Genomic DNA, 17563 nt, shown 5'->3' with positions numbered 1-17563 from the left:
AAAAAAAAGGGCACCCTCAAAGGTTAGCACTCAATGGTTGATTAGTAATGTCAAGGTTTCACTAAAATCTTCACTATAATATAACAACACGTAAAATATAAACTTTAACTCCTAGTCACTTTACAAGACAAACAAACAGATTGACACAGAAGACAAAATACTCTCCACCTGGTCCTAACAAATCTGAATCTGTTGTTTTCAGTATTAAATACAATTCTTACAAACTCATGGAAATGTTTCAGATGCATTTGGTACTATACCATGTGAAATATAAATAATACAAGTTTTAATCCTTATTTTGGCTACTCTGATGTGTCTTCATGGTGTCAGTACATGTCTTTTTAAAGTTCTACAAAGTGGATGAATGTCACATTATATTAATTTTGAACAAAGAAAAGAGTTCAGGAAAAACTGTTACCATGGTAATTGGAGAAATCCTAATAAATGGCCTGATTTCGGTTTACCTGATATATCAGCAACTTGAATAGACTCTGCTTTTGGAAACTTTTCTTTTAAAATATTTGATATCCTGACTTCACCTTCAGTTTGTGATGAAAATAACCTCAGTCTCCGCACTGTGGGAATCTACAATAAACAACCATAATTAATAACTCAAGCTTAATAACTTTGAGATGGTTATGGGGGGGGGGGGGGTTAAATAGAAATATTGGAATCCTGTGAGCCATATCAATTTCACAAGGAGCAATAACGCTTTTACATACCCCCTACCCCCCCCAAAAAAAAAAAAAAAAAAAAAAAAAAAATTGTGAAAATATTTGTTGGCTACCTCATCTCTAAAGTAGAAAATTCTTTTGTTGCATTTTTATTAATCCTCTTCTGCCCAACTAGTAATTACTTGTGTACAAACATTCACAAGTTATATCTTAATACCAGAATTGCACAAGTGATGGTATAATAAGTATGCTTCATCAGTAAGTAGAATATTGTGAGTAACTTTTGAATATATAGTAATAATTTATAATGCCTAGAATTGTATAAACTCAGCTTGTACCCCTTTAACGATATGCTCAAAATAAATATATTAGTACCTTTCTACACTTGTATATAAGTGAACAAGTCACTGGCCTATGCATTGTGTTTCTAGTGGTGTTGGCCTTATCTCTTAAATTAATCCACTAGATATCAAGGAATTTTCAGAAGAATTATCCACTTATGGAGATGATCACTGTATTTGCTCCATCATGAATTACAACATTCAAATAATTGTATCAGGAGTAAAATATCAAAATCAATGGACTTTCCCTGGTAGATGTTTCGCATCATGTAAAACTTCATCAACAATGTATAACCCCCTCCCCCTCTAAAACCATGGGGTACTTTTTCTGCAATGGGAAATATTTCCTGCATGCTTACTGTTTATATATTGAATTTGTGAACACTCTATGCCATAACTCTAGTAGTAGCACTAATACTACAGAGTATAAATGTACGTGTAATGTTAGTCCTGCTTGCCGACGGTGCACGCATTTCGCTCAACTTCTCCGCAACTTGTGCAAGCAGTTCTAGACGATGTACTATGTAGTGTACATCTAGACTACAGACAGACTACACGTCATGTCTCTACGTATCCATAGAATTACAATGCCTATCTCTCGATATCAACAGACACGGCTGTGCCAAGGCTTTCAAGTCACATGATACACATGTTTCAAGACTTCACTTACCAAACTACGGTTCAGGATTGAACGAAACATCTTCAGAAGAAAGCAGAACGATCAGTGTAGTTATGAAATGTGCTTGAGGTCAAAGGTCGGCAGCTGATGAAAATTTGATACAGCGCATGAGCACTAAAAATAAACATGGCTTACAGGGTTGCGAGAAAACTAATGCTGGGTTTGAAAACCCCTTCAAACTCGACCGTAAGTGGAATTATTATGAATATGTATTTTCCTGTTAATCCATTTTTGTTAAAGTTGGGCTTGTTTTTCGTAAACAATGTCATGAAAGGTCCTCAGTTTTGCAATGTCGCAACTTAGTAACGTGTGTGTGTGATCCGTCGAGGTTCAATTAGTCGTCTGCTTCTCTGCGCTGCATCATGCATCAAAGGTCATTGACATTGCAAAGTCCAACAATCAACTTGTACCAAATATATTCTATACATTTGACTATTTCAGGTATTGAGAACTGTGTGCACGTCCTCAGTATTGAAGAACAATGATGTCATGTCAAGTGCATTCCAAGCAAAAAAAAATATCATGCTTCCTCCTGGAACATTCCAAGGAAAGACGGCTTTCATCACAGGAGGAGGAACAGGATTGGGAAAAGGCATGACCAAAATGTTATCAGCTCTTGGTGCTGAAGTAGTTATCACAAGCAGGTATGTTTGCTCTTCATTTTTTGTCTTCATCTGAGTAAGTTTACAAGGAACGATGGAAAAAGTCCAAAGTGTACATCATTATCACACCATGATAGTTTGCATCTTATCAATCTACCGGTACAATTATGATGTAAACATGTGTTGTTGTTGTTGTTGTTGTTGTTGTTGTTGTTGTTGTTGTTGTTGTTGTTATTATTATTATTATTTGTTTATCATTATTATATGTTACATTTGTATCTTAGTTGACGGTCAGCACATTTTACAAAAAATCGGGAAGAGTACTAAAGATACAATAAAAATGTAAAACACAGAAAATCAAATGATTGCTTAAATTATTGTCTAAACAGAAAATTACAGTTGATATTCATCTATACTAAATAAATAAGTAGATATTTTGTCAACTCTAAACTTTGAACACATAAAATAATGTGTTGGTTTTGGATATCCAGAAGAAAGATCCGTATTTGTGTGAGATGAGCCTGGTCTGTGTTATACAGACATTCACTCTTTGACCTGATGTTCAATAGTCTAGTCAGCCAAATCTATGATTGTGCAGATTTCATGTACACTTTAAGGTCAAAGTTAATCAAAGTTGGTGGAGGGTCTATGAGTAAATGTATAGATATGATCGTTTCTGATTGTTATTTGATTAGTTATTAGTTATTAGACAATTATTCAACACAGTAAGCAGAGGCCAAAATTAACATAAATAGTGTATTGACTTTTGAGTTTAACCTGCACATATAGCTACACCAGATTAAACTCATGCAAAACAGTCTTCAGTATATCTCCTTGAAGTTCAAAATTTAAGTCATTTTCTTCACTTCTTTGTAAACATACAGAAAGCTGGATGTCTTACAAGAAACTGCTGAAGAAATAAGTAAAGAAACTGGGAATAAAGTCCATGCCATTGCTGCTGATGTACGTGACCCTGCATCTGTCAAAGCATCAGTGGATCAGTGTGTAGACAAAGCAGGTCTTCCTCATATTGTAATCAATAATGCTGCTGGTAACTTTGTATCACCAACTGAAAGACTCTCTCCTAATGCATGGAAGACTATTGTAGATATCGTTCTGAATGGAACTGCCTATGTGACTCTTGATATCGGCAAGAGACTTATTGAAGCTAAACAAGGTATTGTATTAGATTTTTGAACACTTTTACTGCGCATTGCACAATACTGTTTCTGAATCATATTTTCCTCAAATGATTTATCAAGTCTTTGATTTAGGACCAGTACAGCTCTTAGTTTTACATGATTGCTAAGAAGATGAATTGTATTTATTGTAATTTATTTCCATTTGATCTGCAGCAAAAAATGGAACTGGTGTTGTTTTGTTACTTTTACATGTCAGAGTCTCAGCTGCTGTATTATTCCTCATTTTCCCTCCTTTTTAATCTTCTAACAGGTGCCAATTTTCTTGCAATTACTACAATTTACACAAACCATGGTTCTGGGTTTGTGGTACCAAGTGCAGCAGCCAAGTCTGGTGTGGAAGCTTTGACAATGTAAGTTGAAATCGTTGGAATCATTCATCCTGCATCTTCCAAACAGTTTTCGGATTACATACTAGCAAATCTTTTTTTGGCAAGTCATGGGTAGTGGTCTACACTTTAACATCTGAAGAGATGTATAACTTTCACTTGAGATAAATAAGAAATGTGAACTTCTGTTTATTTCTATACAGGAACTAACCAAAATGACTAATGAGCAGTTATTTCATGGCAAAAACTTGAGAAAAAAGTATTATGCCAAAATAATGAAAGTGCTAAAGAGCAACTTTAATCAAAAATCACAGTAGTCTGTAGGATTTAATCTCAGATCTTATTCCTTATTTGTTCTTTACAAAATGCAGTATTCTAAAGTTTTCTCATGTACATCAATATATATTCTTTCATTCAAAGCAATTTATGTTAAAAATACATAGAAATTCTAATTTTAGCAATTCCTGATATATCGGTGTTTAATATTTCTACTTGTCGCTCATTTTCTCAAATTACCCAGCCTCTGAGTTACTCATCTCTTTTGTAATGCTGTCTCCCAATTTTTCGTGTGTTTTGATTCTCAAAATGTATGGAGCCATGGCCTAAATTACTAAATAAGTTCAAACAAAGTACTGCCAAACTAGAGAGACTATAGAGTTTCAATTATGCATCACAATGTTTTTTACATCTCTCAACATTTGTGTTATGAATTATACTGATAAAATACAGACAGTAATAGCACACACGCACATGAAATGTTACATTTGCTCTCACTGTGAACACAAAACAATTTTGTGATTAAATCTTCCTTATCTCATCTGATGTTGTTCACTGGGAGATAAAATATCATTTTATATGCTTGCGCGCTCTGCTTTTTCCTTTGAGTAATTCCTGACAAAAAAACTTCAATGAGATGTGAAAAAACACTGTGCCACCTAATTGAAATGCTATACTCTCTCTAATTTGGTAGTAACCTAACTGATAATTTCTTCACCAGGTCTTTAGCTGCAGAATGGGCCAGATATGGAATGAGATTTAATTGCATTGCTCCAGGACCAATACAAACAAAGGTAATGGTATACAGTCACTATGGTTGAACTCCGTCTTAGAAAGTCAAGTCCAGAGCTGTATCAGTCACTGTAAACATCAATTGAAATGAATTGACAGTGTGTATCCAACATAATCCAAGATGTAGTAGATATCCAATGATACAGTTATGTATGTATATTCCCATGGCTTGAACAATAACAAAAAGAAGAGAAAATTCTCATTCATGAAATTAAAAACACTTGCTTCCCCAACCTCCACCAAATCATGTAAAGGTACCAGAAAATGTGTTGTTTTCTATTGAAATCAAGTATATTTTACATGTAATTTATATTTGAATGTATTTGACAGGGAGCTTTCAGTCGTCTTGATCCCACTGGAAAGTTTGCTAAAGTAATGTTGGATAATATTGCTGTTGGAAGACTAGGTGAAATAGAAGAGTTGGCTAATCTAGCAATGTACTTAGTCAGTGACTATGCAAGTTGGCTTAGTGGTGAAATTGTCACTTTTGATGGAGGTGAACTTTGTTTAAGAGGGGGAGAATTCAACCAGTTATTACAGGTATGCATACTCTATCATAGTATTAATTAATCTGTAAGATACAATGTATCATGTCATGCCTATCAGGTGAAAGGGGTTGGCCAATGTATTAGAGGGTACTCGTCATAGAATACCTTACAGATTAAATTGCAATAAAATAGGAAATCAGAAAGATATGCATAAACACTCATTACAAAATAATATCTTAGTATTTCTTTTCTGAATACAGTAATATAATCTTTTGCCCCATTTGTACACTCATTTCAAAGTCACTGTGAATAGAATAGGCTAGGTCTTTGCTAGGTTGTATACCAAACTTAAAAAGAAGAATGTGGATTTCAATTATGACATCTATGTATGTTTATACATCCCTGGTATAAAGCAGACTTAGGGCATTTTGATGGAAATGATGTAGTACATGTAACCTGTTCAATTCTTACTGCCATGTTTTATATTTAGTCAATTTCAGGTCCAACACCCTTAATGTTACATGCTTTGTAGAGTATCTTTGACCTCTACAGTGCATGTGATACTTGACACCATAAATAACAAAAAGTCTGTGGATATACTACATTGTAATATAATTTCACTTCAGTTATTGAATTGAATTGAATTGAAATTTATTCCACCAGAAGAGAAAAATATATACACAAACTTTGAAAGCAACGGATAGAACATTTCTGGTGAGGGCCATGGAAATACCTTGTAGGAACTAATCAATGTCCATGGACCGTACATGTAGATAATAAATACAAATTTGGGCTGGTACGAGTTTCACAATAACAACAAAAATAAAATTCTTAGTAAATAAAGAGAAGTGTTGGTGGCAAAAATAAATGGAAGTTTATAAACATAACGGGAAAAAATAGTAAAATAAGAACAGGAAACAAGCACAAGTTCTAATATACAGAAATAAAATTACAGTGGCAAATTGAAGAGTGTGTTTCATGAAATGTTAAGAAAGGATGTACACATGTACCTCATTGGCAATGTCACTGAAAATGATAGGGCTTATAATCTCTCTAAACTTTGTGATATAGACATTTGCTTGTGGCCCTTATTAAATAACAAAAGAAATTTGAGAATCCCAGTCTTGTTTTCAAACAAATCAACAATTAATCTTTTATTTTCACATAAAATTAACACAGTATTCGGCGGCCATATTGGATTCTAAAATGACTAAATTTTGATATCATTTTGACCTCAATTTCAAAAATGTGCAGAGTTTTCTTGTACAGTGACCCCAGGTTTGTTTTCTTGATTTTAACTAAGCATAGGTTGGAGTTTTCTTGAACAAAGTAACAACAAAAGTTTGGTGCGTTTCTCATTAAGTGTAGATAAAGTAAACTCTTGTTATCAATTTCTTTCTCCCTTTGACTCACAAATTGTTGTTATTTTACAGGTGAAGAAAGGAGAATGGGATATGCTAGAAGCAATGATTAGGAAGACGAAAGGTTCCTAAATAAACCATAGAAAATTACACTTCCTTTGAACAATTTTTTTCACAGAAAGATGAAGTTGAGTCCTAATTCTCATAAAATTATCTTACATACATAACTGGCTTTCTAATTATTAAAAATGGGCATTTGGTATAAATACTTTATCATCTGAATTATTATATGACATACAAGAGGAAATAATAAGATGGTCATATTGTTGGGACATTTATGTAATTACAGTCTATCATATGAGACGTGTTTTATGTGACATCAGTTTCACATCCTATCCTGGATGGTTCTTCAGGTCAACTGATGATAGGTGGTTGGTGGCATATGATGATGTTGAATTGTCATGTAAAATAGAGAACTGTTGAGGAATTGTTGTATACACTCATCAAGTTATGACATTGTCTTTCTCCTTTATTAGCTTTATCATATGTAGCCAACCACCTGTCACTTTATCATCAGTCGACCAGAAGAAGCATCCAAGATAGGACATGAAACTTGCCACTCAAAACAACTAGTACGGTGGGATAAATTGTAATAGGCCATTCCAGACTGCAAACGGGAAATTGAGAATACAGCGCCCTCACTCAAATTGGGCGTATCATCACCTCCTCGTACCATTTCTTAAGAGCTTTATCCCTTGGTATTCTGTAGAAGTGTAAGTCAGGGATGTTTTTCGCATTGTTCAGATGTCAAGGAAAGCAGCAGTGCTGAACTGAGTAACCAATACCATGTATATCCCCAAGGTACACACAGACAGGAAGTAGAGTACCACTGTGGCAAATTTTGGAAAGGCCTACTACTTCATTATTTACCTCATACCTGGATGATTGAGAACATTTATAAATATACCGTTGTGACATATCTATTTACGTGGGTAAAATTGGTGTTTTTATATTGATATATATAGCATCCTTACCAAGATATTGAGAAATGTGTCAGTCTACTCCACTTTAGTATGAAACTTAAATTTAGTCGAATGTAAACTTGGGTAATAAAATTTCAATGCAATTGTGTTCATACACAGTGGACATTCTTCTGTATGTGTGTTTGGGAGTTGTTTAAGGTGTGTGACATGCACCCATAGAGCTCTAAAAACTAATACTCACATAAGTTGTACATGTTGTACTCTGAAGAAAATCAAGAGCATGGATGATAGATAACTTGAATGCATTTTTCTGAAATATGAATGGAAGGCAGTTGACCATCAGAATTTAGGAACAAATTGTCCAAATTTGCTTTATCTGTTGAGTCATTTATACAGACCATACATTGTAATATTGAATGCCATTTATTTTTCACAAAGATACAACAAATACATATATATTATGTTGATACAGTATCTGTAAATGGTCCATATTTTCCTGTCTCATAAAAGTTCACAATACATGTACAATACTTAAGCACACTTTTGATGCAATATTGGTTTGAACTTTCAACTCTAGCAATTTCACTTTTGAAGAAATATATTAAATTAAAAATACTGCATAATACATCAAAATGATCATTTTGTTATACTCTTGCAACAGGTGTGCAAATATTCCCAACTTTGGAAAGTGCAATGAGTATATTTTTTTTCCACTAAAAACACATTCACAATTTAGAGACTTTAGTAGTTATCAAAAGTCAAACTCTGACTTTTCCAATCTATTCAATGTCCAAAAATTGAATGGACATAATTCACGTAGCTCTTTCACAATGCTGAAAGTATAATATATATTGTATAGTATAACTGGTACCTTGGCAATAACATAAATTAAGCTATAGTCTGAGAGTGGCAGTCATTGGTCCACTTATGTTACCACTCCACTACCCCAAAGATATTACATACAATGCCTGATCCTTCAGGCTATGCAAGCTGTAGTTATGTACATTTGTAAATACAATGCATATTAGGATACCGTGTAATATTTAATACTTATTAGTTGACAATGTTTGTCTGTTTGTCTTATTTTGATATATAGTAGTTAAGAAGTAGTAATATTTCAGATAGACAGACAAATATATATAGACAGACAGACATGTAGATAGATAGGTATTGGTAGATGGACGGATAGATTGATAAGTACGTCAATAGAGGGCATACTGCAGACAAACAGACAGACAGACAGACAGACAAACAAACAGGCCCAGACTGACAGATAAATAGATATAATGAAGAAAATAGACTAGACAAGGTAATCGATGGGGTTTAAAACCAACAGTGCAAATAACTTATAACTTGCATGCAATGAGTTAGACTGAAGTATAATGAGATAGTGCTTATCCATTTTCATAATATATATACATAATTCTTTACTCTTTGGGAAAATTCACGATACGACGAATGATAAATGACCAACTTCTTCAATCATTTTACTGCAAGCAGTTTTGCGTCACAGCCCTTGGCAGAGTTTTCATCCAAGATACAAACATGGTCATACATGCAAAGGGCATACTTTTCAGAGGTGTAAACGGAAGCAAGGCAAAACTATTTACAGAATAGGTACTGTGAAAGAAGCCAGTGCTGATGTCTTCTTAAGGTATTGTAGCAACGATATATCTATCTCCACATCATCTTCACATTTCTAACTCTAGCTTTTAATCCTTCTATTCACATATCTATTCTAAATTTCAACCTTTCTAATTACCTCAACGTGTCTCTGAACGGAAACACTCTGCAAACAGGAGCTCTATAACAAATTAAATACAAATCTATCAAATGTGATGGAATAATTGTCAAATGATTTCACTGTGCTACTCAACCAGTCAACATAACTTTCTGTTCGCCATGTGACGAGTCTGCCCACCAGGTTAAAGGTAAATCGTATCTCAAAGTTCAGGACCTTATTTACACACAATGTACAATAAAGTGAGATATACAGACTAATTGGTCACATGCAAATACAAATATATACATATCTCAAAGGCATGACAACTTAGCTATCCCTTTATATGTACACGTAACGACTAACGCGCTCATGAAGCGAATCTCGACAAAAATACACGCAGTCCTATGAGGTGATGCCTTAAATCATTTTAAAACGAGTTTCACAGCTTCAGTAAAGTTTAAAGAATACCGCAGAATCTACTCTTTTTCTCCGGCTCACTTTGCCTTTCAGATGTCGAGGTACCGCTATCAAGAGTTTCTGACATGTACATCGTTTTCTGTTCATGTTGAAGGCGTTCTATATCAGGGTCGGTACTTGGCAAAGGTCCGGTCTTTGGTGTAATCTTGGGTGCTGGGGCAATCTGTACAAATTCCGTCACAAGTGGTTCCAGTTTCTTCAATTCGTCCGATGATTTTGGTGTACGAGTACTTTGAATATCTTTTTCTATCCTCTTTGTGTACGTAACTACATTTCCAGGAGAAATTGACGTTGCAGTTCCTAAAAACCACATGAATTATGGTTTATGAGAAAGAGAATAGCTACAAGTTATTCGTTGAAATGAATGTGAAATGTAGAAGTATATTTTGATATGATTAATTGAACTTCAAGTTTGAGAGTTCTGCCTACATGGAATAATTCATCAGTCTAGAGTTCCCATGGATTTCATTTTGTGCAATTAGTAAAAGTACTATCGATATTTCACAAGTATTCCCAAATAAGTGTAAGCATAAAAATTCCATGTATTTTAATATGTGTAGTGCTTTGCTTGGATATGTTGGGCGATTATATTATTTATTGACTGGGCAAAACATTCAGAACTCAGTACACTTTAATATGTTTAAGGCTAAAAGTTTTTTTGCAATAATCTCATTGATAATAGCAATCTCACCTGGAATCAATATCTTTAACTCATAGACTCCACTGGTGTAGCGATATACACCTCTACTGCCATTAGACCATCTTACCTATATGCAAGATAAAGCTGAGTGTGTAATTCTCCTAGTTTGTAGCAGCATACATAGAGTTTGTAAAGCAACTATTGTACTAGGGAAATTTAATATAACGGTATGTACAATATAACAGTTTTTCATGGATCTCATTATGACGTATAAACTTGTAATAAATGTTATATTAATCAAATGTTTATGTACAGGATATATGATGGTAAAGTTTTGATAATCAACGGAGCACTTGCATCTTGGTCATTGAGAATTTTTCATCAAACGGAATGCCCAGGATAATATTGTACACAATTTATTTATAGCGGGACTATGTCATCTCAAAAAGTTTAGATCTAGTATGTAGGATATGTGCATGTCAGATTATAGGTTACGTATTTTGTTGTAGTTAAAACTGTAAGATTTCAACTAAATTTAGTCATGAAAGAGTCTTGCTTTGCAATTGTACTAACTACGTTGTGCTATAAAGTACAGACTGACTGTTATACATATATACATATATATGTCTTCTTACTCTGACATTGAAATAGGCTTCATGTTTTAGATAGTAAACGGCGCCAATATTTGTGTCACCACCATCTTCATCACCATACTGCCAGTCTGCCCCTGATATAGTGTGACAACAAATGGATGTCAAACACAACTAACGTACATGTGAGATCTCCCCGGAGATCTAGATATCTTGGTGTCTCTGTGTGAGTGTTTGATCGGCGTGAGTGTGTGCCTGTGCATGTGTCACGTTCATTTATATTGTATGAGTGTACCATGTGTTGTGTTCTGCATTTTCATTAAGTCTGACGACGTTCAAGGAAGCCAGTTGGTATATTATTTCCGTTGGTAAACATGCAGGTACATGTATTGTCTATGTACAAACCATTTTACGAAAACAGCTCGAAAACTGACGTCTTTAGGTGGTTGATAATATCTGATTAGGTCACGACAAGGAAAAATAAGATTAACCAAAACTCATCACCTCTTTGAACTCTGACTCCTATTTTGATATGTTCACCAGGTAATATAAATCTGGCACCTTCAGGGTTTTCGTCTGCTACCTACGAAATACAGAGGAGACAATTTGGATTACTGATAGAAACTACGCCTTTATCTCCCATTCTTTAAATTTTATTTTATGTTTAATTTGTTGCAAACTGTCGTAACTTTAGGTGACAACTGAAAGTGATCTAAGTTTACATAGATACACCAAATTGTTGTATGTATCCCCCATATTGAATCATGACATAAATACCATTATCACATTCCTATTCCATAGATACTGGATTAATTCTGTTGTGTATGATTTACCTTTAGATCGAAGGATCTCTCAGCCCCATGCCGGTAACTATTCAAATGTCCATAGTCCCAATGTACAACAATCACACCTTTTAAAAAGGGGAAATTAAAATTTTTTTAGGAAATTAAAAAGTATAAGTCACTATCATATCAAAATCAAAGTTCCTCAATTCTCTCCACACTTTGCCATATGAAAGCTTGTTCCAGGTCCTTTTGAAATAATAGAAGAAATTTGGAGTTCACCATTTTGTTTGTAAGGAAATAGTCAGTCTTTTATTGTTGTATGGAATTAATGCGGTATTTAGTGGCCACATTGGATTCTAAAATTACGAAAATATTGATATCCTTTTGACCTCTATATCAAATTTGTTTGCGGTGAATTTTATTGAGGATAAGTTGAGTTTTCTTGAACAGAGTAATAGCAAAAATTTAAAGAGTTTATTTCCAAGGCGTGTTCCAAAAAACGAACAGATATAATGAATTGTATGAATTAACAATCAACTTGAGTGAAATAGGTTTTAATACCTCCTCTCAAGTGTTTTAAGACTGTTCCATAGGCACCACCATCTTGCATATCCCATTTCCAGTCTCTGCCACGACAAACTCGAGCTCCTAATGAAGGGTAATTTCGTAATTCCTGTATATCGATAGTTGAAGACTTATATGTTATGTATACCTATAACTTTGTACGATAACATCACACACACACACACACACACACACACACACACACACACACACACACACACACATATATATATATATACACACGCGCGCGCACACACACACACACACACATACATACACACACGTTTATCAATCAATTAATCAACTAAATAATCGATAGTATTGATTGTCCTACTTATGTTGATCCAGTCAATTTTCTACAACAGCAGCTAGCATACTTAACATACCGAGAAACACGTGTATATGCCCACTCTAAGTACAAATAAATATATATTCTAGAGAATTATAGACAAAGAAACAGGACATCAAAAACAGACTTGAAAATACACCGTACTGACCTCAAAGTTCCTTTCTGCATTGTATGATTCTGCCTGTCTTACGGCAAGCTCCTCCTGGTTAAACGAAATGAAAATAAACACAATGTCATTACTGTTATTGTTTTCGTGTTTTGTTGTTGTTGTTGTTGTTGTTGTTGTTGCCGCTGCTGCTGCTGCTGTTGTTGTTGCTGCTGCTGTTGTTGTTTTTGTGTTGTTGTTGTTGTTGTTGTTGTTGTTGTTGTTGTTATGTCGTCGTCGTCGTCGTCGTCGTCGTCAAAGTCATCAAAGTCGTCGTCGTCGTCGTCGTCAAAGTCGTGACACTGTTCTGAAATTAAATATTGTGTAAATCGATACCTCTCTGTTCAGCCTTGGCATCCTTCCAACACAATATCTTACTGAAGTATTATCTGAATATAATACCAAAAGCCATCCTGATATATTGGTTGGGAATCAGCCGCAAAATGACTGTAACATAAAAAAAAAAAAAGATTGCAACGATGTATGAAAAATAATTTAGGTACACGAACAAGGAATAAAGACTAGATCTATTTGTCATGGATGGAACCATTAATAGTGTAAATCGCAATGCCAGATTTCAACCATGGTGTTAGAATTAATTGTTGTGTGAGCCAATGTCGCAGTGTTTGTCGTCAGTGTTGCAGTAACGTTATTTGTGTTTTGAAGTCCCTGGTGAAGAATACTTAATACGAAAAACAGCCGTTTTTTACGGTCCAGTCCAGTCTAAAGGTCATTGGATATGTACATCTATAGTCTTATCCCAAATCGTCAGTCGAAATACAAAAAATGGAAAAAGGTATGTACGAACGATGATAAATTTGTTAAAGTAACTATAAATTTTGAATTAAAATACAATTATTCGTTTCTATGTGTATTTTGGAGAGAGCTTCTCGAAGAAAGCAATTTGCTGAATATAGATCAAATAAAACTAAATCCTACATCCACCTTGTTGCTAAGTAACACAGTCATCTCTTCTTACCATATATATTTAGCGCGTAACACCTTATGTCAGAGCTACAGCATATAGATTACTTACAAAGGTAGCAACGGAAGGTTGTCGAGTGGAAACCGATTTTATGCAGTAGTGTCGGATACGATGTGAAAATGAGCATCAGTAAGGTTCATAATCAGTAAATGCTTTTAATGAATACGACCTCTATTTTGATCGCTGGCATTTTTAAGTACGCCCGTCCCCTTCAATAGTCCATGTTAAAGTGTTAGTAAATATCGTATAAAAATTGGGAAGTGTTCGAAAAGCTTCATAATCTAAAGGCACTCCATTTGAACGTTTATCACACTGTATTGTATGTTCGGTCACGTTTTGCAAAGATTATTAGCTCAGCTAAATTTAAATTCAGAAGAAATTTATTCCTATGAAGATGAGTATCTTTTATATCATTGTCAGTCAGATTCGTCGACATAAATGAACCTGAGACACAATGAACTAATCTGAAGTGGCTGTACCGAAGTTCAAGGTCACATACGAGGTCAGAGTCTACGTCAAATCACCGAACTAAATGTATACACTCGTATCAATGTATCAAAATATATTTCCTTTAGAACAACAAAGTATAAGAATAAAAAAATGGTCATTTTTGTGAGAATTAAGTTTAAATTTTGATTTTACCCTTACCAAACTACATGTCAAATCTGTACATGATATCCCATTCATATATAATGACATATACCACTACTGTAGTGGTCTGAATTGATATATATCACATCTCAGACCACTACAGAGAATAGTGGTCTGAAATGATATATATCACATCTCAGACCACTACAGAGAATCACTGCCACAAAGGAAGCAATTGCAATGGGAAAACATCAACGTCACAGTAGTAGAGTCTAGTGGGAGTGATACAAGTCTTGAGGTGTAAATCGTAACGTTAGCGTATAGGGACTTAGTTTAACATACTTGTATCACTCTAGTCTAGTCCTTATACGATCGTATATAAATTTATAAATGTTACTAATTAAACGTTAAAATACTATCTCCCGAATAGTCCCTTCACAAACTTCACAGCATAACAAACAAATATATTTCTATACTACACAGAAATGTTAAGCCCCCCCCCCCCCCGATATAAAAACAACGGTTACAATCAACCACCTTTATTGGGAAACAAGACTCCGTTCAAATTTTAAGAATGTCACGCAGGTGATGAAATCGTCCGAGTCGCAGTGATTACAATGTATATAATTGGTAGACCAAAACTCTCGTGAATATGACCCCTGTGAGTAGCTATACCACTTTGTTAATCTATGAATGTCCTCACCACACTACTACTATTGTCCTATATCCATGCAGGGCAATTGGTCAAAGAGTTTAAATATTACCAGACGGGTTTTTATTCATGGATTTCCTGCCAAGCAACCTGTTACAGTTGAATATCTATTCAAGTCACGCCAACTTGTTGATCTTTGAACTTCGCCAAATCTTGCCTTTGTTGGCCTTTAAGTATTCTCATGATTATCACTAAGTTTTATGAAATTTTCCTTACAGATCTAGACTTCACCAACCGTATGTGCAATCGTTAAAAAGTGAAGTAGCCAACTTGCTATATTATGTCTATATATAGCTCTGAATGTATACGCTACGAGACGACACGTCTCCCGCTCCCGTAGCGTATACATCCAGAGCTACTCTATATACTATACAGTATATCGTAGGTGTCAAATCATATATATGTGAAGGCTTGTACACAGCAGGACGATGGTTAACATTTTATATATATATATCACAGTGTACGTATCGATAATATACACTTTTCAGAACTATTAAAGTACGTGTCAGTCAAACATCAGACTGATTAGACTACTTAGAGAACACAATACTACACAGTGCAATATTATATGCTTTGCTTACTACAATCATAGACGTTGGAACGTCTATACTACAACGTGGGTGGGGATCCCACCATACCCTATGTAGGCTAGTTTGCTATGGTCCTATGATATACATTAACTGTTGATATCACGATGGATTTTTCAAACTGACTGCCCCTTAGCCCTAATCCCCAAATGTTGAGAACTCGGTTAACATGACTGTGTTGTCACTGCTTAGTAGTAGTCTAACCGCGTCCTTGTCACGTCATACCAGGAGGCAATACAGCATTGCCTGTGTCTCAAAAGAGTTACCTTAATACCACAATATAAGACCGTACAAACTTGGCAGAGTAGTAAAATACAAGAATTCAAAATATATCCTCTCACCTTTTCATTCGCTCGTTGTCTCCTAACAGGAATGTACTGTTATAGCAACAAGATTGCCAATTAAAGGTCACAGCAGGCTTTTAGGGTAACCAATACAAACGTACCCGGCTCCTTCAATGTGTCATGTCATGTCATGTCAGCTATTAACTTTTTGTAGTCAAAGATTAACTAAAAACCATCCATATATACATTATTATAGACATCTCCACATACTCTTCCGAATTACTTTTATATTTAATTTCAATATAAAATAACATTACCCGACTTTTGAAATTTACAGAACACTCTAATGGTGTGTGATCTACTTATTTGGCCATTAACCTGCCATGATTTTTCCAGTAAAGTCAGTGCACTATCGATGTACTGCCAATGGTCGTCAATGACTGAGTAAACAAATCATGTGATTGTACGTTTAGTAGCAATACAGGTGTGCATCGCGTGCATGTGTGCATTTTAGTTGCAATACATGGTATGCATCGTGCTAACGTACACCTGTTGTGTGTAATTTCCAGAGACTAGCCCAGTTCAGTAACAAGTTGGAGAATACTATGTATAATATGACCTACGCAAATTCATGTCTCCGACAGATTTCACATTACTCAGGGTTTACGTTACTGTAGTTTAAAATACCCCCATGTTACAGTGGCTGAAACACGAGTCTGTAGTGTCCATATGATGAATGAAAACAATCGTTTGCACAATATGCTATAACTCACAATAAATACAAAATGACCATTGTCCTTTTTGAAAGAATAATTCATTTCATTGCATGACTTGACGGCGAAATATAAAGTGATCGATGGATGTTTGCCGCCTAGGATACTCGTAAATTTAACATTTATTGATTCATAAACGTTGTATTTTATCCGTACGTGTCAGAGACTAAACTTTAGTATCCATCATAATGCAGTATCCGTGAAAGGAATGTCAATTTATCTTAATTTCGTAGTTACACTTCAGAGACTCGATCCATAAAATGTTAACCATTTGTTGCTAATATTTACATGTAATAAGTATATGAAAATAACTAACTACTCTAATCAAACTTAGTTTCCGAGACAGCTGACAACCTTGATGATGACCTGGTCTGAAATGTGCGAGTGTACGCACGCACGCACACGCACACGCACACACACACACACACACACACACACACACACACACACACACACACGGATGGATGGATGCATACATACATACATGCATACATACATACATACATACATACATACATACATACATACATACATACATACATGCATGCACATACATAGACAGACAGACAGACAGACAGACACAGACAGACACATACACACACATGCAGACAGACACAGGCACAGACACACATAG

General features: G+C 34.9%; 2 protein-coding genes across 2 annotated transcripts in view; one reads left to right on the top strand and one right to left on the bottom strand.

The window, feature by feature from the left end:
• Positions 1–1762, bottom strand: part of LOC144437758 (bolA-like protein 3) — a 19292-nt gene extending 17530 nt beyond the window's left edge. The window contains exons 1-2 of the mRNA XM_078126774.1: positions 1686–1762; positions 465–585 (exon numbers count right to left, since the gene is read on the bottom strand). Of these exons, the coding sequence (XP_077982900.1) occupies positions 465–585; positions 1686–1715 (151 nt within the window). The 5' untranslated portion in view covers positions 1716–1762. The remainder of the gene's footprint in view (positions 1–464; positions 586–1685) is intronic.
• A 52-nt stretch (positions 1763–1814) lies between these two features.
• Positions 1815–7796, top strand: LOC144437714 (2,4-dienoyl-CoA reductase [(3E)-enoyl-CoA-producing], mitochondrial-like). Its single transcript, XM_078126720.1, has 7 exons — positions 1815–1880; positions 2136–2338; positions 3181–3473; positions 3749–3848; positions 4822–4894; positions 5223–5432; positions 6814–7796. The coding sequence occupies exons 1-7, from the start codon at positions 1821–1823 to the stop codon at positions 6871–6873; spliced, it is 999 nt and encodes a 332-aa protein (XP_077982846.1). The 5' UTR covers positions 1815–1820; the 3' UTR covers positions 6874–7796.
• The last annotated feature ends 9767 nt before the right edge of the window (positions 7797–17563 follow it).

Source organism: Glandiceps talaboti, chromosome 7 (assembly GCF_964340395.1).
Source record: "Glandiceps talaboti chromosome 7, keGlaTala1.1, whole genome shotgun sequence".
NCBI classification, from domain to species: domain Eukaryota; kingdom Metazoa; phylum Hemichordata; class Enteropneusta; family Spengelidae; genus Glandiceps; species Glandiceps talaboti.
The sequence above is the reverse complement of the archived record's forward strand: the minus strand, read 5'-3'. Positions and strand labels throughout refer to the sequence as shown.

Coding starts and splice junctions, on each gene's coding strand:
- LOC144437714 (XM_078126720.1), top strand. CDS start 1,821: ATGGCTTACAGGGTTGCGAGAAAACTAATGCTGGGTTTGAAAACCCCT. Junction 3,474..3,748: donor ACTTATTGAAGCTAAACAAG/GTATTGTATTAG, acceptor ATCTTCTAACAG/GTGCCAATTTTCTTGCAATT. Junction 5,433..6,813: donor AATTCAACCAGTTATTACAG/GTATGCATACTC, acceptor GTTATTTTACAG/GTGAAGAAAGGAGAATGGGA.